This window comes from Sycon ciliatum, chromosome 2 (assembly GCF_964019385.1).
Source record: "Sycon ciliatum chromosome 2, ocSycCili1.1, whole genome shotgun sequence".
In the NCBI taxonomy this organism is placed as follows: domain Eukaryota; kingdom Metazoa; phylum Porifera; class Calcarea; order Leucosolenida; family Sycettidae; genus Sycon; species Sycon ciliatum.
In genome coordinates, this window is record NC_088644.1 from 49,280,301 (window position 1) to 49,306,390 (window position 26,090).

The window sequence follows — 26,090 nt, forward strand, 5'->3', positions numbered from 1 at the left end:
TTAACAATGAAAGCGAGAGCAATAACGAATGTGTGTACTAACACTAAACTTGCAACTGAAAAGTGAACAAAGAAGAGAAAGAAAGAAGGAAGGACAAAGTGATAACAAATAACAGCAGTACATTACACCTAGAACATTAACGGCCAAGCTTGGCCGCACCAAACATGACACTTTACTTGAACAATTTCAACCCAATTATACTATCTTTCTGTACACACAAATTAGGCTTATACAGACGCTGACAGATGGCTTCCAAAACCTTTAACTGTTGTCCATAACCATGACGACCACGGCACAATACAGTGAATGAAGAGTCGGAATACGAATTGCAACAATCAGGACTAGCCAACAGATGATTGTACACTGAAGACTGGCTACCACGAAACCTACGCACAACGCTAACATTCTCACCGGCACTCTCACGATCACTACAATCGTCGCTCTCCGACTCATTGCTCCCTTCACCGTCCGTCCCAGCATCTGCTTCCTCTGCGCTCTCTCTGTTATCCCGCCTGACATGGTCCATTGAACGGGACTCGGCCGTCACCCTGCTCTCACGTCCCTCCTCACGCCCTTGTCCGTTGAGTGCGTAGTTTCTGTTGTAGTTGGCTCTTGATCGTCTTGGTCTTTCAATAATGGGCTTGGATGGTGGATTAGTTGTGGTTGCTGTAGATTGCATTGTTGGTGATGGTGTGGGAGCTGCTAATACGCAAGGTGAGTCTTTTTTGGTTGGCAATGCCTGCCGGTGTTGCTTGCGGTCTGTCACTGGCAATTGTTATTTCTCTAACATAGATTTTCTATAATAGTTCAATTTTGTTTTCAGTGTCCTTTAGTACAACGAAGATTTCTGATGAGTGTTGTACGAAAACTTGTTTGAATCCCTTTCTTTCTCTACACAATTTCTTCACATTTTTCATCGTTTTATTGCACATTGTCTCCACAGTTTTACAATACATGAATACAGTGTACACAAATGTCGATCCAGCTTGTATTATTATTATTATTATTATTTATTCTTCTTTTACTAGGGAATTCTCAACAGACGTCAGCGCCTTTTTACAGGGAACCCTAGGTATAATTTGATGGATGAGCGAAATTCAGCTGGTGAACTAGACATGCGGCAAGCCGGTGGAAGTGTATTCCACCTGGCAGCGCCCAAATAAGAAATTGCACTAAAGCCATATCGGGTGTTAGCGGGGGGGGGGGGGGGGCAGAACAAGAGCAGCAGAGACTTGGCCACAGGTGATGGCTGCAGTGCGAGCACCATGGGCGAAGGATAAATACAGCAGGCAAACAAAAAATAACATTTGTTTGTTTGGACACGCACCACCACCACATTGCACAGTTGTCCAAGCAAATAAAGCTATGAACGTGAGCAGGCAGAGTGCGATCGCTAAATAGGACTATGGCACAACAACGCATTGATGCCTGCGGTAGCTGCGGGAAATATCAGATGCAGTGTAGCTGGCAGCAAATTTAAGGACAATAGTGAACTGGCTGAATGCCTCTCGGAGATAATCTGAAAAGAGCTGATTACGTGTGATACATTGAACTAAGAACACTAGCTGATAACTAGCCCGGATGTCATAACACATAGCTGACCGCCTCATGACCAGCCTGCTCTGCAAAACATATCGACGCTATACACCTTTCGGCAACCATTGTCGTTGTCTTGGCGACAGTGGCGTGAAGGCGAGCGTCTAGGAGATGAGCGGCGGGATGGGGGTGCGCTGCAGTGGAGTTAAACCAATTGTGTGATGCGTTACCATGGTAGTGATGATGCTACAGGTGTGTCACCTCCCTGTACAAACAGAACGAGTCATAAAATAACAACCAGGGCATAACACACAGGACAATCAGAAATTATATGTATGTATAGCTGGGAAAATGTGTGTGTGTAAGTGGGGTGGGGGGGGGGGGGATTGGACCCACATTGTGTGTGATTTTACCACCACGTTATGCTGCCATTTTGGCCGTTCAGCGACACCTGTAAGCAACTGACCAACGTCCAATCCATGTATATAGTCACCGGCCGCTGGAACCCGCCGTGAGTATGGTTTTCAGTGGTACATGATCATCCTAGGAAGTAATGACTTGGACGATGCTGTGCTTGTCCATGACAAGGGTCTGGCGTTTTTTTCTCTTTTCAGGCAGTTCACTTCCCCGACTGATCATTTGAATTTGAAGTTCTCCCAATCCTTTCCAAATTTAATCACTTTCCTTCACCTCTGGTAGTTTCCAGAAACTGACCGTGGTTGGTCCCCTGGGGGAGGGAAAAAGACCCAAGTGCCATCAGTATGTGTGGCACGTGTTGTGAGCTGCCTTTGGAGTGAAAAACTTGTCAGCCCCTTCCAGGTTCAGCCTGGTCCCATAGCTCAGTGGTTAGAGCATTGCTCATGACAAGCAGGGTCCCAGGTTCGAGTCCTGGTGGGTCTGGCGTTTTTTTCTCTTTTCAGGCAGTTCACTTCCCCGACTGATCATTATTATTATTATTATTATTTGAAACTCGGGTATTGAGCCAATAATAAAAGGAGAAAGGGAAAAGGACATATGGAAACGAGTTAAGAGTAACTCTCCACCACTGTAACTAGATACTATATACAGTCAGAAAGTGCAACAACTAGGCACAAAACTGACAGAGTACTGAGACATTCGACGTCCTGACACCTGATGAGCCGTCACGAACCATACGGCGAAACGTACGTCGTGTGAAACAACTTGTTTTGTAGTTAACTAGTCCATCACAATGTCATGCATGAGGAGTACTGTAGGAGTTTAGATTTCGGCTTGTACAATTCGTTCTCGCAAAGCTTCCCCCTTCTTAACTTATCTTTGATATTTTTGACCCACCCAAGTTGGGTGGTGTGCTGCTTTGCTGCTTCGAATTGTAGTTAGACCGCTTTGTCAAATCGCCTACTGGTCTCGTCATCGTCCAGTGACAATCGACATTCTTTGTTCCGTTGGGACTGTAGCTTGTGCTCGTTTTCGTTGCGCTTGCCTTCCCCTCTTTGGTCTTTCCATAACCTCGAACCTTCCAAGTTGGAAGGCTGTCGGTTAGCGCTACGGAGATGTGTTGAAGCTAGGTGTCAGGACGTCGAATGTCTCAGTACTCTGTCAGTTTTGTGCCTAGTTGTTGCACTTTCTGACTGTATATAGTATCTAGTTACAGTGGTGGAGAGTTACTCTTAACTCGTTTCCATATGTCCTTTTCCCTTTCTCCTTTTATTATTGGCTCAATACCCGAGTTTCAAATTGCACACCTGATGAGCCGTCACGAACCATACGGCGAAACGTACGTCGTGTGAAACAACTTGTTTTGTAGTTAACTAGTCCATCACAATGTCATGCATGAGGAGTACTGTAGGAGTTTAGATTTCGGCTCGTACAATTCGTTCTCGCAAAGCTTCCCCCTTCTTAACTTATCTTTGATATTTTTGACCCACCCAAGTTGGGTGGTGTGCTGCTTTGCTGCTTCGAATTGTAGTTAGACCGCTTTGTCAAATCGCCTACTGGTCTCGTCATCGTCCAGTGACAATCGACATTCTTTGTTCCGTTGGGACTGTAGCTTGTGCTCGTTTTCGTTGCGCTTGCCTTCCCCTCTTTGGTCTTTCCATAACCTCGAACCTTCCAAGTTGGAAGGCTGTCGGTTAGCGCTACGGAGATGTGTTGAAGCTAGGTGTCAGGACGTCGAATGTCTCAGTACTCTGTCAGTTTTGTGCCTAGTTGTTGCACTTTCTGACTGTATATAGTATCTAGTTACAGTGGTGGAGAGTTACTCTTAACTCGTTTCCATATGTCCTTTTCCCTTTCTCCTTTTATTATTATTATTATTATTATTATTATTATTATTCTCTTATTCTCTTTCCCTCAAACCAGTTAATAATATTATTATTATTATTATTATTGCAATAAGTAGGACGAGCTGAAGCGACATGTGGACTACTTTATTAACAATGTAAGCGATGGAGACGATGCAAGAAACAACCTAAAGGGTAAGGAAAAATACATGTAAGAAGAAAAAGGGCAATGGAAAAAAAGATGATTCGAACAAGTTTTCGTACAACACTCTTCAGGAATCACCGTTGTACTAAAGAACAAAATGAGAACAAAGGAAATAATATAGCAATCAAGGTAGGGTGACACGATACAATGACAGCACTAGAATATCGAGGTGCGATTTCTCACAAAAGTGTGCAGAAAACAAGGGTATACAAGTAAGAACTAAGCGTGACAAGTGTGTATCAGCAACAAAAAACAAAAAAGTGAGAACGAATGATAATAATAACAATCATAAACAAGAAGGTGACAAAACACATTTAGGCACAAGTGGCAACAACGTTGCCACACTACACAACAGAACATTATTTGAACAATTTTAGGGTAATAACACTATCTTTCTGGACACACAAATTCGGCTTATGAATGCGCTGACAAACAGCTTCCAAAACTTGTAACTGCAAAAGATAACCATGACGAGCACGGCACAAAACAGAAAAACAGGAATCAGAATACGTACGACAACAGTCAGTACTAGAAACCAAATGATTGTATACTGAAGACTTGTTATTACGAGACGGACGCACACAATCTCGACTCACGCGCACACCCTCACACTCCCTCTCACCCTCACTCAGCTCACCTTCTCCCTCACTGTCCGAATCAGAACCTGCTCCGTCATCCACCGCGGTTTGACTCTCCTCCTCACTTGCATCGTCCTGCGTCTCACCTTCACCACCCACGCCAACCCTGAATGCTGTTGCCTTCACGTCAGTCGTCGTCCTTTCCGATTGTTTCCTTTGTATTTTTAACGTGAATTCATAGGTCCGGTTGTAATCTGCTGTAGATCTCCGTGGTCTGTCATTTGCTGCTTTGTTTTGTGGATTAGTTGTTGTTGTTGTTGTTGTTGGATGTGAACCTGGTGTTGTTGTTGGATGTGAAGCTGGTGTTGTTGTTGCCGCCATGGTTGTTGGTCTTTCTGTTGAATCCAGCTCTGGTTCCGGTGGGACAAATCGACCGCCGCGGGTGCTCCCCACCAACACAGACCTCGAAGGAGGAGGGTCAGGGGGAGGCAGAGGTGCTGTCACCACTCGAGGCACAGCCCCATGCAAAGCACCCAGAGGCACAGACTTAGGCACACCCGAGGGCTGCACCAGTGGCGGTTCCGCACGCACCTCCAAAGAGCTGTCAAGCTCCAGCCCGTCCAACACAGATGTCAGAGGGGGAGCGGCAGACAGCGGCAGGGAACTATCCTGCCGTCTAGGTGATGGGTTTTTCCTAGGCCTCCCGCGTTTGGGCCTCTCAGATTGCGCACTGGGTGGAAGGATGTGAAGTGGAGTGTGTTGTTTGATACGTGCGTTCAGGTGCTGAACAGTCCTACCAACATACCGACTAGCACAATGTCGGCATTCGAAGTTGTAGATAACATGACTGAGGTGGAGGGTTGGTAGGACGTCCTTCCGCACCGTGAACGCACGCATTGTTGTGATTCCTGAAGAGTGTTGTACGAAAACTTGTTCGAATCATCTTTTTTTCCATTGCCCTTTTTCTTCTTACATGTATTTTTCCTTACCCTTTAGGTTGTTTCTTGCATCGTCTCCATCGCTTACATTGTTAATAAAGTAGTCCACATGTCGCTTCAGCTCGTCCTACTTATTGCCATATTAAAATTATTGTCTCCTCGTCGAATTTTTAAATACTTCAGGTCGAGATATAGCCAGACTCAGATAGATATTCTGAACCATGCGCTGAAGTCACGATTTCATTATCGTAGTGTTGCATTTAACGTAGTGTTCCTTAGACGTTGTCTGGACAATGGTGTTTGTCCAGGTGGTGTAGAGAACCGTGTCCGCAGGACCAAAGCTTACCACACGTTAAACATCGAACGCGTATTCATGAAAGACTAGATTGCCCGGTCCTGCGACACTTTGTCAAAGTCACGTTCGCGGTTTAGGTATTTGTATGATCGTGCACGCTGCTTTCTCTCCTCTCACGACTTCTTGAGATTCTCTATGCTCCTTTCGGAAAATGACCAGAAACAACGTATCCATCTAATCACAAAACATGACAAGACCTACAATTGGCTAAGACAGAAACGATATGGACATGTCACCATCGATCCTGATACCACCATAATTAACATGACATCACTAGAGTTGACCACTCTTCAGAAAGAGCTCCTCTGTCGTGGAACCGATTTCGGGATTCCACCAAAATCAAACAAGAAGGAAGTAATCATGACCGAGTTTGAGCTCTTTTACCGCAAGTTATTACGTTTCAGACCGGTGTCCGAGTCACAACAGTCCATTTGCGCCGCAAAGATCCGGGCAGAGGCCGAGGAACACGCTGATGCATTACCGGATAGAAGAACGTTTTCATTGAAACGCGAACATCTCAAAGCCCTGCATGAGCTACGTAATAACAAAGACATTATTGTCACGCCCCCGGATAAGGGTCGTGCAACTGTTTTAATGAATAAAACTGACTACATCGAGAAGATGTCCGTTATCCTAAATGACACATCAAAGTTCCGTACACTTGGTCCGGTCAAGACCTGTGATCGAACTGAAAAAGTAGAAAAGGATCTTGTAACTTACCTTAAGAAGCTAAAGAATGAAGAACAAATATCAAAACATGAATTCGATCGCATCAAACCGACTGGTACCCTTCGTCCTAGACTCTATGGCCTTCCTAAAATTCATAAACCTACATGCCCTGTTAGACCAATAGTATCCATGACCGCCTCCCCTAAATACTCTATCTCGAAATGGCTGTGCATCTACCTACAGCCTGTTCAAGATTACTATTGCAAATGCACTGTGAAGGATAGCTTCGACTTTGTTGCGAGGCTTCGTGATAGTCCGGTCCCTCTCAATGCACACATGTGTTCCTTCGATGTTGTAAGTCTCTTTACGAATGTTCCTATTGATGAGACTGTTGACATCTGTATGGATGTATTGTACCGTAACGATGATGTTGATACTCCATGGGTATCGGAAGCGGCGTTTCGTCATTTGATGCTGTCAGTTACAACTGGTGTCGAATTTTCGTTCAACGATGTGATGTACAAGCAAGTAGATGGTGTGGCGATGGGATCTCCTCTTGGTCCCGTCCTCGCCAATATATTCGTTGGTTATTGTGAGTGCAAGATTGATGAGTCGCTTTGGCCCGCGTTCTACGTGCGTTTTGTTGACGATTCGTTCACGCATTTTGACAGTGTTGAGAGCAGTGAATTGTTTCTCGATGTGCTCAACAACCTACATCCTTCCCTCCGCTTTACTTGTGAGCACGAGCAGTCTAGTAAGTTGTCATTTCTAGACGTGCTTGTAGAGAAGACTGGCTGTGAAATGTTGACTTCTGTGTATCGTAAGCCTACGTTCACCGGTCAGTACATTGCCTTCGATTCATATTGTTCGTTTCAATACAAGGTCAACTTAGTTCGTAACCTCGTGGACCGTGCGAAACGTATTTGTTCGCCCAGTAAGCTGCAGGCCGAGCTCGATTTCCTTCGATCTGTTTTCTTGAAGATTGGCTACCCGGAATTCTTGTTGCGTAAGTTTCTGTCCATGGAGCAGAAACCGAAATCGGTGCTGATTGGTCCACCTCGCTGTCCAGTCTATCTATGTTTGCCATGGAAGGGGCAGGAATCGATCAAAGTGTGTCACGCAGTCAAGTCTATCGTCCGTCGTACTTATTATGCAGTACATTTTGTGCCAGTCTTCACAACAATGCGTGCGTTCACGGTGCGGAAGGACGTCCTACCAACCCTCCACCTCAGTCATGTTATCTACAACTTCGAATGCCGACATTGTGCTAGTCGGTATGTTGGTAGGACTGTTCAGCACCTGAACGCACGTATCAAACAACACACTCCACTTCACATCCTTCCACCCAGTGCGCAATCTGAGAGGCCCAAACGCGGGAGGCCTAGGAAAAACCCATCACCTAGACGGCAGGATAGTTCCCTGCCGCTGTCTGCCGCTCCCCCTCTGACATCTGTGTTGGACGGGCTGGAGCTTGACAGCTCTTTGGAGGTGCGTGCGGAACCGCCACTGGTGCAGCCCTCGGGTGTGCCTAAGTCTGTGCCTCTGGGTGCTTTGCATGGGGCTGTGCCTCGAGTGGTGACAGCACCTCTGCCTACCCCTGACCCTCCTCCTTCGAGGTCTGTGTTGGTGGGGAGCACCCGCGGCGGTCGATTTGTCCCACCGGAACCAGAGCTGGATTCAACAGAAAGACCAACAACCATGGCGGCAACAACAACACCAGCTTCACATCCAACAACAACACCAGGTTCACATCCAACAACAACAACAACAACAACTAATCCACAAAACAAAGCAGCAAATGACAGACCACGGAGATCTACAGCAGATTACAACCGGACCTATGAATTCACGTTAAAAATACAAAGGAAACAATCGGAAAGGATGACGACTGACGTGAAGGCAACAGCATTCAGGGTTGGCGTGGGTGGTGAAGGTGAGACGCAGGACGATGCAAGTGAGGAGGAGAGTCAAACCGCGGTGGATGACGGAGCAGGTTCTGATTCGGACAGTGAGGGAGAAGGTGAGCTGAGTGAGGGTGAGAGGGAGTGTGAGGGTGTGCGCGTGAGTCGAGATTGTGTGCGTCCGTCTCGTAATAACAAGTCTTCAGTATACAATCATTTGGTTTCTAGTACTGACTGTTGTCGTACGTATTCTGATTCCTGTTTTTCTGTTTTGTGCCGTGCTCGTCATGGTTATCTTTTGCAGTTACAAGTTTTGGAAGCTGTTTGTCAGCGCATTCATAAGCCGAATTTGTGTGTCCAGAAAGATAGTGTTATTACCCTAAAATTGTTCAAATAATGTTCTGTTGTGTAGTGTGGCAACGTTGTTGCCACTTGTGCCTAAATGTGTTTTGTCACCTTCTTGTTTATGATTGTTATTATTATCATTCGTTCTCACTTTTTTGTTTTTTGTTGCTGATACACACTTGTCACGCTTAGTTCTTACTTGTATACCCTTGTTTTCTGCACACTTTTGTGAGAAATCGCACCTCGATATTCTAGTGCTGTCATTGTATCGTGTCACCCTACCTTGATTGCTATATTATTTCCTTTGTTCTCATTTTGTTCTTTAGTACAACGGTGATTCCTGAAGAGTGTTGTACGAAAACTTGTTCGAATCATCTTTTTTTCCATTGCCCTTTTTCTTCTTACATGTATTTTTCCTTACCCTTTAGGTTGTTTCTTGCATCGTCTCCATCGCTTACATTGTTAATAAAATTATTATTATTATTATTTTTTAAAAGAGGTCCATTATTATTATTTATTTATGGCTCAACATCCGAGTTTCATATTATTATTATTATTATTATTATTATTATTTGAAACTCGGGTATTGAGCCAATAATAAAAGTAGAAAGGAAAAGGACATATGGAAACGAGTTAAGAGTAACTCTCCACCACTGTAACTAGATACTATATACAGTCAGAAAGTGCAACAACTAGGCACAAAACTGACAGAGTACTGAAACATTCGACGTCCTGACACCTAGCTTCAACACATCTCCGTAGCGCTAACCGACAGCCTTCCAACTTGGAAGGTTCAAGGTTATGGCAAGACCAAAGAGGGGAAGGCAAGGACGTCGAATGTCTCAGTACTCTGTCAGTTTTGTGCCTAGTTGTTGCACTTTCTGACTGTATATAGTATCTAGTTACAGTGGTGGAGAGTTACTCTCAACTCGTTTCCATATGTCCTTTTCCTTTCTACTTTTATTATTATTATAATTATTATTATTAAGTAGTGGTTGCGACCTCGGCGATGATTTGTAAGAAAAGGGTTTGCTCCCCACACCTCAGCCTACTCAAGCTCAACTGATGAGGGGTGAGTTCCCCGAAACACTGTGTATTGAGCAGGGAGTGGTGCTTTCTTGCAGGTTTGCCGAGTCGAAGGTTCGATGGACTTCTCGTGTGCTCTGGATGGCAGTCGTGAGTCAGTCAAGTGTCAAGTAAAGTCGGCGGAATAGCGCGAGCTCCGGTGTGGGGAGCAAACCCTTTTATTATTATTATTATTATTATTGTTGAACGGCCTCTGCTGGGATGACGACTACACCGTAGCTCAGTGGTTAGAGCATCGCTGGCTACAAGCGAGGGTCCCTGGTTCGAGTCCTGGTGGTGACAGTCAATTTTTCTTCAGACTTTTCCCGTCTGTCTCTTTCCCTCAAATCAGTTAGTATTTTATGACTTGGGGCTCCCCGCGTGCTAGTTTGTACGTGAAGTGTGTGGGTTACAGTGAGGGCTGCGTCCCACCCGCCTGTGTGGATTCACAGGAAGTGTGAGTTACGAAGTCTGAAGAAAATGTTGAACGGCCTCTGCTGGGATGACGACTACACCATAGCTCAGTGGTTAGAGCATCGCTGGCTACAAGCGAGGGTCCCTGGTTCGAGTCCTGGTGGTGACAGTCAATTTTTTCTTCAGACTTTTCCCGTTTGTCTCTTTCCCTCAAATCAGTTAGTATTATTATTATTGTGGGGAGCAAACCATTTATTATTATTATTATTATTAGTGCAATTAGGAGTATAATCGATGCAGACATGGCCAGACAACAACAAGTTCATGGAATTTTTAAGGATTTTTATGTTATTCAAAATCGATTTTCGTGTTCCGCTCATCAGTGAATAGTATCGGAACTGAGGGTACTGTGTACAAAAATAGAACATTTTATAACAGCATAATTAATTAAAAGTGCGAACAACAAAGGAAGTGCTACAGCATTACATAATAGCTGTCAAACATAGTGCTAACGTATATAACTGAGTGCAGCCACAAAGCAAGAGGTGATACAGTGCAACATGACACAACATTTACATCTGATAACCAGCTACGAGAACAACTTTAGCGCGACTACATGCTTCTTTTGTTTACAAAGAACAGGATTATGCACACGAATACATACAGCTTCCAGAACCTTCAACTGCTTAACATAACTTGCACGGCACAAAACAGAAAAGTGAGAATCATCGTACACACTAAGACAATCTGGACGTGATAACAAGTGACAAAATACAGCTGACTTTTTGCTCACGTCGCTCTCTTCCGTCTCATCCCGCTCCTTTCCTTCGATCTCCTCCGCCTTATCCTCGTCCTCCGTCTCATCTTCATCATCATCGTCCTCATCACCACCATCATCATCATCAGTCACTTCCTCATCATCCGTTTGATGCTCAGTCTCACTGCACTCCTTATCAGCCTCCAACATGGCTCCATCATCTCCACCAGCATCACAAGTCGTTTGACCGCTGCTCCGCGTCACCGTTGCTGGTTGACACCTATTATGTAATGCTGTAGCACTTCCTTTGTTGTTCGCACTTTTAATTAATTATGCTGTTATAAAATGTTCTATTTTTGTACACAGTACCCTCAGTTCCGATACTATTCACTGATGAGCGGAACACGAAAATCGATTTTGAATAACATAAAAATCCTTAAAAATTCCATGAACTTGTTGTTGTCTGGCCATGTCTGCATCGATTATACTCCTAATTGCACTAATAAAATTGCTTTCTCCACGCCGACTCTTTAAATTATTATTATTATTATTACGAAGTAGTGGTTGCGACTTCGGCGATGATTTGTAAGAAAGGTTTGCTCCCCACACCGGAGCAGGGAGTGGTGCTTTCTTGCAGGTTTGCCGAGTCGAAGGTTTGATGGACTTCTCGTGTGCTCTGGATGGCAGTCGTGAGTCAGTCAAGTGTCAAGTAAAGTCGGCGGAATAGCGCGAGCTCCGGTGTGGGGAGCAAACCTTTCTTATTATTCTTTTTATTATTATTATTTTAACTGGTTTGAGGGAAAGAGACAAACGGGAAAAGTCTGAAGAAAAAATTGACTGTCACCACCAGGACTCGAACCAGGGACCCTCGCTTGTAGCCAGCGATGCTCTAACCACTGAGCTATGGTGTAGTCGTCATCCCAGCAGAGGCCCTTCAACATTTTCCTCAGATTTCGTAACTCACACTTCCTGTGAATCCACACTATTATTTAATTCACTGACGGAGCAGCTCCGTTATTGGAGCGCCACGTACATACTATCCGTAGACAGCTGTCCTTAACTGGGGTGCAAACATGCGAGTTCACGGGTTTTTCCTGTCCACTTCCGCAATGTTGCTCAAATTCACACAGCAGGGAACATCTCGGATACATACAGACTGCTCTGTAGCCATCCATCCCAACCATACATGTATGTCCTTATACGGGGGGGGGGGGGGGGGGGGGGGTCGGAAGGTATTTTAGTGTGGTACGGTCAGCCATCTGAAGTACAATTTACTCGTGGGAGAGGGTGGCTGAGCCGAAAAATTTGGAAATTTCGAGCCCAGATGAGTGTATTATATAGATTCACAGGGTACCTGGGGCAGAAATTGGTACGGTCAATACCGTAGTGACCGTACCGTGTCCGACGTCCCTGTTATAATAGGTGTGAAACGACTGACCCAAATTCCTCATCGACTAGATTCAATCCCATCGACTGGCTATCGACTGGTAATCGACCGACATTGCCCTCACACATGAACACAAGCGCAGCATATGTAGGCATACATTCACGCACATGCATGGTCACACATCCATGCACAAGCAAAACAGAAGCACAATATGAGCACATTGCAGGTTTCAACGTTCAAATGGACCAATGCGGAATGTTTTTCGCACTTTTTTGTACTTGGCTGTGTGTTATAGGGGATTCACATTCACGGGGAAACCTGAGGTCACGGGACAAGGTAAAATTTCTTTGGTCAACGGAGTGTTGTCAGTTTTCCCTTGGCCGCATGTTTAGCCATGAATTTGTGGCGGGGGAATTAAAAAAAAATCTGTACTGCATCTTTGTAGTACATTCTGTACGATTTCCAATGGGAACTGTCTGAAAATGCAGGCTGTGATGCACTCGCACAACTAGGGTTCAGAGTTCTCGCCAAACACAAGGTCTACGCATGCGCATCTGACAGCCATGGGATTTTCCCTTGACAAACGCCCTGAGGCCCACGGCCACGGCTTTGCCGATTTTTTCCCGAGAGGTTCTTCCTTTCCCCCAGTACCATGGTTTCCATAACAACCATGGTTTTACCCGTGTGTGTGAATCCCCTATTAAAGCCGCGAAAAAAAGGCAACTTCTTTTTTTGTGCAGAGTTCATTATCTTATGAAAAACAGGAAATGTTTGGCACCTACGAATTCAGGGGATGGGCCACGCCTGGTAAAAATTAAAAGCAAAAAAGAAAAGAAAATCCCCTACTAAAGCGAATGGATTCAGGTTCCCAGTGTACTTTATAGTACATGTACATGTACATGGCCTGAGCTCGCAGGACAGTGTGACTGAACCGTATCGAATGGCCAGTCGACTTGTCGACTCAGTTGTTTCCCCCTTACGGCTTATAGCACTGTCCAAGTGGTCCCTGACCTACTGTACACCAAACACAGAAAAAGAATAAAATCATCCGAATTTTCAGCATGTTGGGCAGGACGGTGGAAGGGGGATTTTCTCGTCCTCAAAATTCGAATGATTCCATTCATTTTCATAACTAAAGTCATGGACTCACTGTGAGGACTTTGGTTCGCGCTTGCTAGGGGTAGGTGGCACCTCGGGATTACTGGCACTATGGAACGTGCTCACGGCGGCTGTCTCAGAAACACCGCTTGTTTCATCCTCGGCCGCTGCGGGCGCCTGGTTGCGCGACGTTGAAAGAGCGCTAGGGGGTGGCACTGGCGAGGATTCTCTTTTCGCGACCGTGTCCGGTAGATTGGCGTCTTTCCTGCACAGAGAGTCGTCTTCTGGGGGTGGTGTGCTGCTCTTAGGTCGCTCGGCTCCACCGAGGAAGGTGCCGGTCTCAGGAGGCGGGCTGTCATCAGTGTCGGCACTTAGTGCCACTGTCTATAAAGGAACAGGACAAAACAAGAGTGAAGGCCAGAGGATTACCACTAGTCTGCTACAACACATGATCCACGACTAAGAGAATGTCAATGATTTGTACGAAATGGATAAGATGAGAGAGAGAGATAGATAGATAGATAGATAGAGAGAGAGAGAGAGAGAGAGAGAGTAAGTTACATTTATAAAGACAGGTAAGTCTAACAAATGAGGACTGAGACCTCTACAACAGGGTTTTTACGCCTGAAAGCAGGTGCATGATTTAACAAGCAGGTTGTCAGTCTAGATTTTATGCGCAGATGGAGAAAAAGCGCAGAATTTTTGTAATGAGATGAAAAGCAGAAATAAGGCCAAACTAAAGAAGGTGTGTGGTTCGACTAACATGGACATTTTTTTTACGGGCGGGCGGGCGGATTTTTTTTTTTAAATATATTTTTTAGTACATGTAAATACATGTACACTGTACTGCCTTTAGACACCCAGTACATCGGCATTATTACGCAGTGTTATGCCATACATGTTGTATAAAGGGATCACTGGCTAATACTTTGAAACATTGTGTAGCTCTGGAACGAGAAGAGAAAAACTTCAAGCGGTGACTCTGACTGTCCAAATCATCAAGCAAATGAAGAACGATGCGAGTTGAAAGTAAGTTCGGGAACTACTTCGAAGCAGGGAGTCGTATTTTACGACTCCCTGCTTCGAAGTACAAATTGTACAATGTACCGGTACATGTATTGCTAGTTTGGTGTCGGCGTGCACGAATACATGGGCTTTTTCCATCGACGCTTCCTGTGCTTGCACACATGGAGCAGCTACTTACCGGTACAGGTGAAATATCGTTCCCAATACACGAGGAAAGTGCAATCTCGTCTGTCCTTCATCCCAAAACAGAAGGCCGTCCTTAATCTGGAACGAGGCAATCACTCTCAACCGGACGGTCACTTCAAAATAAGTCGCGCCAGTCTGCCGGTGGTCGTATCGAATAGACTCTACTACCAGCACAAGGCAGCAGTCGCGTTAGTCGTACCACTCACTGCACTGCACTGCAGTACAACTACAAGTCAAGTCCAAAAGGAGCCGCCTGTGTCCGCAGACTCACGCTGCACAGCACGTAGACGTGGACGTGTTCAGTCCACGTACGTCAGTCACACGACAGCCCGCCGAAAAAAAGTTACGGTCGGGCTGAAAAATGTACGGTCGGTCGGGTGAGTCGAACCACAGGCCTTCTTCAGTGTGGCCTAATAAGAAATAATAAGAAAAGATGAAATGAAAGCCTGCTCACAACCCCGCCCAGCCTTGCGAACTGGGGAGAGAGAGAGAGAGAGAGAGAGAGAGAGAGAGAGAGAGAGAGAGAGAGAGGGAGGGAGGGAGAGAGAGAGAGAGAGAGAGAGAGAGAGAGAGAGAGAGAGAGAGAGAGAGAGAGAGAGAGAGAGAGGGAGAGAGAGAGAGAGAGAGGGAGAGAGAGAGGGAGAGAGAGAGAGAGAGAGAGAGAGAGAGAGAGAGAGAGAGAGAGAGAGAGAGAGAGAGAGAGAGAGAGAGAGAGAGAGGGAGGGAGGGAGGGAGGGAGAGAGATATAATATATGTTAGGTACCTCCTCCCGTACCTTTTCTAGCTGGCCTGCATGCACTCGCGTACTCACCTTTTGTCTCCTTTTGTTCCGTTGGCCTGGGTAGCTACTTGCGTGCCCATAATGGCCATTGCTACTCACTCCCTTTATCTTGCCGTTCAGACTTGATCTCTTCCTCTCTTTTCTCACTCTTCAATGTAGTCGTTTCGTTCGTCTTGGTCTCTTGTCTCGTCGTCTATAATAAATGTCGTTCCACCAACCTACCTGTTCCCGTTGTATTGTCTGGATAATTTGTCGTTAGTCGTCCCTTTTCATACTCAATATCGGCACTCAACATTGGCGCCCGATTATTTGATCGACCCACGACCCTGAGATCATCCCATGCCCAGTCGTCCTCAACCGAAATTCGTCTCGTCTATGTCAACCTCGTCTCGTCCATGTCCATCTCGTCTCGTCTCCAACCTCTTCTCGTCTATGTCAACCTCGTCTCGTCCATGTCAACCTCGTCTCTTCGATGTCAACCTCGTCCCGTCCAAGTCATGCAGGTTAGCTACTTTCTTTATTTCTCTCTTTCTTTTTCATCCGTCCTTCGTTGTCAAATTTATTTTCGGTTTATTTTATTTTGTGATTTTTGTAGTGTGTGTGCGCGCGGGTGTCCTTCATTGATATTAGGGGTCCGATCATGGTGAGCCACGCTCTTCTATTTATGTCGTATATTAAAGTGTAACTAGGCTGTATTAGCCGTGCAAAATACTAGTAATCAGAATGCAATTCACGTTCCTCGTCAAACTCCAATAGTTATTTTTGTGCCATTTTATGAACTCGAACCATGCCCATAATGCTGTTCTTCGGATGGCGGCTGCTGATGAGAGTGCACATGTGGGTGATGACCTTTCAACAGTGCCAGTGGCTGTTGTTTCTCGTTGCAGTTCCGTGGCTGGACCTTTGCGTGCCAGCGTCCCTGTCGCTTTGGTTCCTGACAGTAACGACCTTGATGCTGTCCATGGCGTTTGTGCTGCTTCGTCATGTGCATCGATTGCGCGTGATGGTGGTGCGGTTCATTGTGCTCAGCCATTGGCGGAGTCTTCTCCAGAGGAACATGTTCAGGATCGACCCTTGTCGACCACAGTAGTACCTGGTGTGGATGACTGCGGCCATGTGACAGCCCCTCGTGAAACTTTTTGTCTGGGGAATTTGACGGCATCTGAGACTATGACGGCTCTTTCCACAGCATATGATAAGTGTGTGCACCTTGCTCCGAATGCATTTCAAGTGCTGGAAATGTTGGCCGGAGATTTATAACAACTCTATCTACTTATTTCAACTGTTTTGGTGATGCAGGATCATACGCTGACAGCGCGTTGATGGTGGCAGCAGTATTTCAGATGCTGATGCTGCAGGTTCTGCGCAGTGATCCTCCTCCTCATGTCAAGCTCCTGAACAGGCGTTTGGACCAGTGGTTTCATGGTCAGATTAATGAATTATTGTTGGAAACAGAGACTATCCACAATCTCCGAGAGAAGTCCAGTACAAGGGGTCGAGGTCGTTCTGATGATCCTGCACGGGAGTTTGCGGATTGTGTCGCATCCGGGAGGCTATCGGCTGCTCTGCGCTGCCTTGGTGCTGATCGTGGCGGCGGAGTGCACAGCATCAGTGATGAAATTGACGGTGTTCCAGTAATCGATATATTGAAGCAGAAGCATCCTGAGGCTGAGCCCGTGTGCGACGAGGCTCTGATACCGGGACAGCCGCCCCCTCCTCCGCATCCCATCTATTCTGCTTCGCTGGGGCGCCGTGCTATCCGGCAGGCAGCGCGAGGCACACAGGGCGCAGCGGTACCCAGCGGTGTGAATGCTGAGGCCTGGCGTCATATGTGCTCCAGTTTCACGGACGCTTCGGATGGGTTGTGTGATGCGCTTGCTTCTTGTGCCAGGAGAGTGGCCACTGAGCATATTGATGCTGGTGCATTGATGGCATTCACTGCATGTCGCTTGCTGCCCTTGGACAAGCGGCCCAGTGTCAGACCAATTGGCATCGGCGAGGTTGTTCGCCGCATTGTGGGGAAAGCAATTGTGTCCATTGTTGGCCCTGCGGTTCAGCTGGTTGTTGGCTGCTCACAGCTGTGTGCCGGTCAGGACTGCGGGGTGGAGGCGGGCATACATGCTATGCAGGAGGCGTTTGCTCGTGAAGAGACTGATGGAATTCTGATGGCAGACGCAACAAATGCTTTGAATCGCCTGAATCGCAGCGTCTGCCTTCGGAATGTTCAACATCTTTGCCCGCCTCTGGCCACTGTTTTAATTAACACCTACAGCACGCCTGCATGCCTATAATTATGTCGACGGTGATTGCATCTTGTCGGAGGAGGGGACAACCCAGGGAGACCCTCTGGCAATGTACATGTATGCCATTGGCATGATGCCTCTCGTGCACAAAGCAGAACAAGCCGGGACTATCCAGTCTTGGTTTGCAGATGATTCCGCAGCGGCGAGTGTGTTGCGTAGGCTCCGTCGTTGGTGAGACATCTTGGCAAGTGATGGCCCAGCTTATGGATATTTCCCAAATGCATCAAAATCGATTCTGGTGATGAAGGAGCGTTGCTATTGTGAGGCAGTTGAGCTGTTCAGCGACACCAGTGTCGTCATTACGTGTAATGGAGCTCGGTACCTGGGGGCAGCCATCGGCTCAGCTGACTTCAAGGAGAACTTTGTATCGACTAAGGTCCAGGAGTGGGCTGATGAGCTAACTCGATTGGCTGATTTCGCTCGCTCGCAGCCCCAGGCAGCATATTATGCATATGTCTCGGGCATGAGAAGTCGCTGGGCTTTCCTATGCTGCGTTCAGTCTATTTCTCCGTCCCAGTTCCAGCCACTGGACGACGTGATAAGCACGAAGCTTATCCCAGCAATGACGGGTCGGCCACCGCCTGGCATAGTGTTGAGGGAAGTACTCGCAATGCCCTGTCGTTTGGGTGGCCTGGGCCTGGTCAGCCCGATGACTTTGTGCGCCCAGTATGAGTCGTCTGTCGCCATCACAGCATCTCTCTCCCGGCGTATCGTGGATCGTGTGTCTGATATTGGGAATTCTCTGATTGGCATCAAGCGGGAGAAGGCGAAGAGGAAGAAGGAAGTGCGTCATAGCCAGGCGGAGTCGGCACGGCGTATCAGCAATGATGCGTCGGACGCCTTGCGACACACCATTGTCCTCGCCCGTGAACCTGGCGCCTCGAGTTGGCTGACTTGCCGTCCATTGAAAAAGTATGGCTTTTCACTGAGCAAAGCTGAGTTCATGGACGGCTTGTGCCTCCGTTATGGTTGGATGCCGCCGAGGTTACCAACTCATTGCTCTTGTGGACGGGACAATGGTATTGACCATGCCTTGTCATGTCCCCTTGGTGGTTTTACCATTATCCGCCATAATGAGATCCGGGATGTGACAGCCTCTCTCCTTCAAGAGACCTGTCACAATGTCTCCATTGGGCCACTGCTGCAGCCACTCACTGGAGAGAGAATGAGATACAGGTCTGCTATTGTGGAGGAGCATGCGCGGCTTGATGTAGTGGCCAGTGGTTTGTCGGGCAGTCGTTTCGAGCGTACTTTACTTGATATACGGGTTTTTAATCCTCATGCACGCTCAAATCGATCTGCACCACACATCACTGTCTATCGGCGCCATGAAAAAGAAAAGCGACGTTGCTATGAAGAGAGAGTGCGAGAGGTGGAGCATGTGACGTTCATGCCTGTTGTGCTGTCGGCAAGTGGTGGCATGGGAAGAGCGGCGACATCACTCTATCGCCGAATCGCGTTATTGAGAGCGGAAAGGAGGAAGGAGCAGTACTCCCACGTAATATCTTTCATCAGATGCCGTCATAGCCAGCAATCGCATGTCATCTCGTACATTGAAAATCAACATAATTTTGCGAATCGACCTTTTTTTCAGGATCACTTTTCAACGAGGACGAAGCAAAGTCGGCCGAACGAACCCTAGAGGAAGAAAATCACCCTCTCCACTTCACCATCACGATCTGACATAGATACGAGATGAAACAACTAAAAAATTCACAAGAAAACTGTACGACCATCATCGCGCTGACTTTGGTCTGACTTTGGTCTGAGAATTTCTATCACGATCAAAAATGTACGAGGAGCACTCAAAAATCAGCCACAGACGTACCTTTATCGCTCTCTACTCCTTTTTCAAGGCACAAAAGTCGACTCTCCACTTTCAAACCAGGAACCAGACATACCAGTGGTCCTTTTCAGCTGCTCCACGAGCGCAGGAAATGTTCACCAAGGGGCGCAGAGCAGCATCCATTCCAGAAAAATAGCTAAAATACGAGTAAGACTGCATGCCTGAGTACAGGAGTACATGTATGAGTACATGCAGAAAATAGTCAATTTCAGCGTTTCTGCTCCAAACAGCAACTAGCTTCGACTAGAAACAAAGATTACACCAAAGGATCAAACAACAACCATTTTCTGCAGTTTTTTTGCAGATGGCTTCCTTGTGCTTGACCCAGCACGCCAAAAATCACACCTTGGAGGAGTACAAAAATTACAACTCTCAGATGTCCTTGATTGCTGGCCATGCTCTCATTTGCCCTGTTGCGATCATGCATCATGTGTTTGTAGGGTTCACGGGGTCTTTTCCGTGAGCGATCGGTTCGGCATCCGGAGTCTGCTGAGCTGGTTGTTGCTGAGGCCCAGGTTGCTCACATGTGAGAATCTATAAATTGCAGCAGACTATTTTTATTATAAATACTTCCTCGGTTTAACAAAATCTTCGTGATGGATTTCTGAGGGGCTGATTTGGGCACAAACTGCCGTCAAATGAGTCGCAATCAATTTCTTGGCCTTCCCTGGCATGCCATGAAAGAGGTACGATACAAGAAGAGCGACCTTTTACAACAAGCCGAGCGGAATCGATGGTTGCGCTGTTGAAACATCGGTGATGACAGTCATGGCGAGCGAAACTAAAATACCACTTCTCCGAGGGGATATTGCGCTGCTTGGCCTCTCTACCACTTAAGCACTGAGTAAGTTGGAGAGTGATAGAGAGCGATAAAACGGAGCAGCGAGCCCACACAATAAGCGAGTGAACAAGGAGCTGCTCCGATCGCACGGCTCAATGAAAATAATTCTGAACTCAAGTTCTTGTTCAACCTGCGCAAAGCCCAGATTCGAATGCTGATGACCATGCATTCTTTCAGAAGTCTGCAGTCCGATGCGAGTCTCGTGGCTAAAGAAAGTCGACTGGACTTGCTAGCCGCTGCCGTTCAGTGCTGGCAGGGGAATTCATTAGAGAAAATAGAATCAGTTTGGCTGTGCCTTTACTCCTCGTTTCGCGGAGTTCTGGAGAGTGAAGATGAAACCAGGGAGTCGTAAAATATTTTTCACTACTCCCTGATGGAAACGAGTAATCGCCATTGCGGCGGATCACGCAGCTTGAAAGCCTACTAACTTGAACGACGGCGACATCAAGGTCAGCGGAGTGTGATCAAAGAAGCTGAGGCAAGGCTGAAATGAGCTGAACGACTCGAGAGAGATGACGACTCGCGTGCAGCAGATGACGACAGCGACGGAGGTCAAAAATGAGTCGAGCGAAAGCGACGCAAACTGAACTCTTTGCTCATTCCCCAACAGTTTCTCTTGTAAAGACGCTGTACATAGGCTGAATCATCTTCGTCCAGTGATTTGCAGTCGATACAAACTGTTCTTGACCTGTTCTAAGCGTTTTCATGTCGATCAAAATCCATCACGAAGTTTTTGTTAACGGAGGAAGTACTGGACATGGATAGTGAACTAAACTGTACTCAGTGACTTTTTACATTTTACAGCCTACGTTTTATTATTATTATTATTGTAAAGGTTTCCTTTTGATCTTGTCTCTTAGGGCATGTTCGATTGGTAGGATCAGGATCCCGATCCACCGGATCCACTGGATTCGCACCCTTTCGATTGGTCGGATCCGGATCCGGATCCTTCGGATTTGGATCCAAATGTGACCTTTGTGCGTATATGGGGGGGTAAAAATCATTTTTGTACACATTGTGGTACGCACACGTGGATGGAGATAGAGTTTGTTGACTTTTTGTACGACGCACGGGATGAGTACGACGTTCAACCTTTTGGGTGCCTTGTGAGCACCATTTTCAACATGGAAACAGTCAAGGTCCAAAATAAAGTGTTCAGTTGAATCTGAAGGATCCGAGGGATCTGAGATCTGGATCCCGATCCCGATCCTTACCAATCGAACATGCCCTTATTGTTATGACCTTTCCACAATAATTGTGTTGCATTGTCACCAATCAGCGTACAGCTAAAGTACCAAAGTTCAAAAAAATTATGAAGGGGCGTTTGGGCCCGTTGTTATTGGCAATGTACACACTAAAAGTAGTACAGGAACGTTGGCGGTTGTAATGATCTGTAGTGCATTTTATAGTACACACTTTTGTGAGGCCCGTGCGTTGTGTGTGTGTTTTGTTTTGTTTTTTTTTCTTCTCATCTTCCTCGGTCATTGTTTCTCTCTATTTTCTCATCGTCTTATTATTTCCCGCGAGGTCGCGGTTCTTTTTTTCACTCAGGGGAGGTATGTTAGGTACCTCCTCCCGTACCTTTCCTAGCTGGCCTGCATGCACTCGCGTACTCACCTTTTGTCTCCTTTTGTTCCGTTGGCCTGGGTAGCTACTTGCGCGCCCATAATGGCCATGGCTACCCAGGCCCTTTATCTTGCCGTTCAGACTTGATATCTTCCTCTCTTTTCTCACTCTTCAATGTAGTCGTTTCGTTCGTCTTGGTCTCTTGTCTCGTCGTCTATAATAAATGCCGTTCCACCAACCTACCTGTTCCCGTTGTATTGTCTGGATAATTTGTCGTCAGTCGTCCCTTTTCATACTGAACATATATAATTATATATATAGAGAGAGAGAAAGAGAGAGAGAGAGAAAGAGAGAGAGAGAGAGAGAGAGAGAGAGAGAGAGAGAGGGTGAGAGAGAGAGAGAGAGAGATAGAGGCAGGCATGTGGACCCAATGGTCGTTGCATTCGAATGATTTCACGGCGGATTTTCTAATGGGCATTAAGTGCACAGCGTTACTGGCTATTGCAAGTCCGCAACTTTGCGAAAGCTTTACAACAGATAATGTACAGTCAAATCTCTTTAGGACGAACACCAAGGGACCGATGGCATTTTTCGCAATAACGAGAGTTCTTCTTGCTTGTATCCATATCTTATACCCATTGAATACACGATCATTTATCCGATAGAGTTTTGAATATTACTTCCTCTTAAACAAAACTTGTCTTATCAGTTTGATAACCGCAATCAGTTATGAAATTGTTGTCTCCTCGCCGTTTGTCTTATCAGTGTTCTTTTTAACGAAGTTTCACTGTGGTCCCATAACTTCTATAGCGGGTTTTATGCAATAGCAAATTCTGTTGTACAAGTAACACGACCTGTAAACAGTTGTGTAGGCCATGATTCGTCAGGGGTTTCACATCTTGTTTTGCTTGCACGGTTCATGTATTGACAGGACACATTACCCTGAGGGAGCACCCAATACGTGAATTCAAATTTCAGAAATTTTTGGTGCTGAAAATTTTCGGAATCAGAGCAAAAGGCCAGGTTATGTGGGTTATGTGAATAGAAATTTTAGGCACAGAGAAGCATATTGGATTAGGTGTTAGTGTTTGTTTGGTGTATTGGAATTTTACTTCAAGTAGGTATGAACCAGATGCACTGAAAGTACCGAAAATAAAAGCACACCAATAATTTGCGAAATTACACTAATTCCCTGCTTGGTTCTGACCCAGGGAACAGGAACAAGTCCTCGGCCACCTAAAGTATTGTTCGAAGAATCTCATTGGCGCGGCATACGACCTCTCTGGGTTTCCCTTACATTGACAGTAACAGCGGCATCATGATGTGGCTCGTCAGTCCATTTGACCGGCTGGGGTGCTGGTACAGGAGTATCCACACTGTTTGCAGTGATTTAATAATATATACACACACATAGAGTTGTAGTGATCAGATACACACATAGAGTTGTAGTGATCAGATACACACACACATAGAGTTGTAGTGATCAGATACACACATAGAGTTGTAGTGATCAGATACACACATAGAGTTGTAGTGATCAGATACACACATAGAGTTGTAGTGATCAGATACACACATAGAGTTGTAGTGATTAGATACACACATAGAGGTGTAGTGATTAGATAAACCCATAGGCATAACACACATAATCATAGTCATTATACATGCACACAGGCACAGACATATACATGCAGCAAGGCCTGTACTGTATAAGCGGAAATATTCGTCTGGAATATGTTGATAACCGCAATAAATAAGGAATATATTTTCGTCTTTTTTTGTCCAAGGAGGGTTTGGACTAAATAAAATGCTTTAGAAAGCAAAAGGACAAAAATGTTACGAGTTATGACAAACTGTCCACCAACGTAACCAGATCTTATACAGTCAGCGAGTGCAACAAAATGGCCGAGTTCAAAATGTCGATTTGCCCAGCTTTTTGATACATTCTTACGATCCATGGACGAAATGTTCAACCGTACGAACTCTCTTTCTTTGGAGTTGGACGAAATTATTGATCGACTCAATTTTCTGCCTGTACAATACCTATACATGTAAGTTTTAGTTTTTTTACTTCTATTCCAAGCAATACACCGGGCTGGGGTAGCCAGGGACACTCCAAGCAATACATGGCTGGGGTAGCCAGGGACACTCCAAGCAATACACCGGGCTGGGGTAGCCAGGGACACTCCAAGCAATACACTGGGCTGGGGTAGCCAGGGACATTCCAAGCAATACACCGGGCTGGGGTAGCCAGGGACACTCCAAGCAATACACCGGGCTGGGGTAGCCAGGGACACTCCAAGCAATACACTGGGCTGGGGTAGCCAGGGACACTCCAAGCAATACACCGGGCTGGGGTAGCCAGGGACACTCCAAGCAATACACCGGGCTGGGGTAGCCAGGGACACTCCAAGCAATACATGGCTGGGGTAGCCAGGGACACTCCAAGCAATACATGGCTGGGGTAGCCAGGGACACTCCAAGCAATACATGGCTGGGGTAGCCAGGGACACTCCAAGCAATACATGGCTGGGGTAGCCAGGGACACTCCAAGCAATACATGGCTGGGGTAGCCAGGGACACTCCAAGCAATACATGGCTGGGGTAGCCAGGGTTACTCCAAGCAATACATGGCTGGGGTAGCCAGGGCTGGGGTAGCCAGGGACACTCCAAGCAATACATGGCTGGGGTAGCCAGGGACCACTTTGCGTGGCGATTGCAGGGTTTTTATAGCCAGACACAGCTACGGTGAAGTAAAATAAAGATAACACAACATAATAATGAACCAGGGACTACCTCCCCCCCCCCCCCCCCCCGGAGGATGTACAGTCAACTTCGCCAATAACGACTGCGGATATAACGACAATTCGCGAATAACGACAGGATTTCCATGCCCAGAGCAAAGTCCCCTCTAATCGCATACATTTTACTTCGGATACAACGACTATCTGAATAACGACAATTCGCGATTAACGACACGATTTTCGTCCCCCAACGTCAAATTCACTACTCCAATAACGACTTTTTTTGGGGAGCGGGCTCTTGACAGGTCCATGATTGTACCTGTCACCGTCGATGTCACCCGCCTGTCACGCTGAAGTACCAGAACCCCTGGACAGAGGTGCCAGAAGTAAGCTGCAGCACTGGAAACGTTCAAACTCAAAGCCATAACGACGTCCACCAGGAGAAAACTATTAAAATTGTTTTTCTTCAAACACAACACCGTGCATGAGTCTACGTACCTGTACATGTACTCCTCGGATCGCGGATCCGTGGTCCGTGCAGTGCCAGTGCAGTGGTGACTGCATGCGCATGCCGATATCAGGGCCCAGCCTGCCTGCAGGGCTGCATGCAATGCAGATTAGTTCCACGCGAAACACGCAGAGTGAGCGCTGCGACGCAAGCAACGACGTGTTTTTTTTCAAGTGATCATCACAGCTGCAAAAGGAAGTGATCATAGTTCCTCTTGCCGCTGCGGTGGGCGACGCGCGTATCGTTGTGATCCGTGTGTACTACTCCAGCGGTAGCAGTGTAGCTTTCGCAGACGACTACGCGAGTCTCGTACAAACCAGGAACGAGTCGTACAAATCGATAAGCTCAAGCACGAGCTGCTTGGGTTGCCTTACTGTACCGTAGGCGTAGACAAACCAACTCGATACGAGGCTCGATCGATCTCGAGAAATCGCGTAAAAGGGCGACATTTGCCTAGTGTCGCTGTGATTTATCTTATTTGCCGATCAGACGTTGTTTAGTGAACATGGCTGAACAATCTCTCAAGCGCAAGCGCTTCTCCTTCGCAGAGAAGTACTCGATGATTCAGGACGTTGACAAGGGTATCAAGCGAATCTTCGTGCAAGAGAAATACGGAGTGTCCCATGGCACGCTCGCTGGATTCCTAAAGGATAGAGAAAGGATCGAGGATAATGTAAAAAGTCCTACGAAGTTGGAGGCGAGAGCTAACCGGCAGTCTCGATACCACGAAGTTGACACAGCGCTCCTTGAATGGTTCAGGAACATTCGCAGCACTCGAAC

At 46.5% G+C, this 26,090-nt stretch overlaps 1 protein-coding gene across 1 annotated transcript in view; it reads right to left on the reverse strand.

Moving 5' to 3' along the window:
- Positions 1-1,400: 1,400 nt before the first annotated feature.
- The window catches only part of LOC135810341 (uncharacterized), a 34,705-nt gene continuing 10,015 nt past the window's right edge, over positions 1,401-26,090 (reverse strand). The window contains exons 7-9 of the mRNA XM_065323832.1: positions 23,356-23,434; positions 13,562-13,893; positions 1,401-1,801 (exon numbers count right to left, since the gene is read on the reverse strand). Coding sequence (XP_065179904.1) covers positions 1,783-1,801; positions 13,562-13,893; positions 23,356-23,434 — 430 coding nt within the window. The 3' untranslated portion in view covers positions 1,401-1,782. The remainder of the gene's footprint in view (positions 1,802-13,561; positions 13,894-23,355; positions 23,435-26,090) is intronic.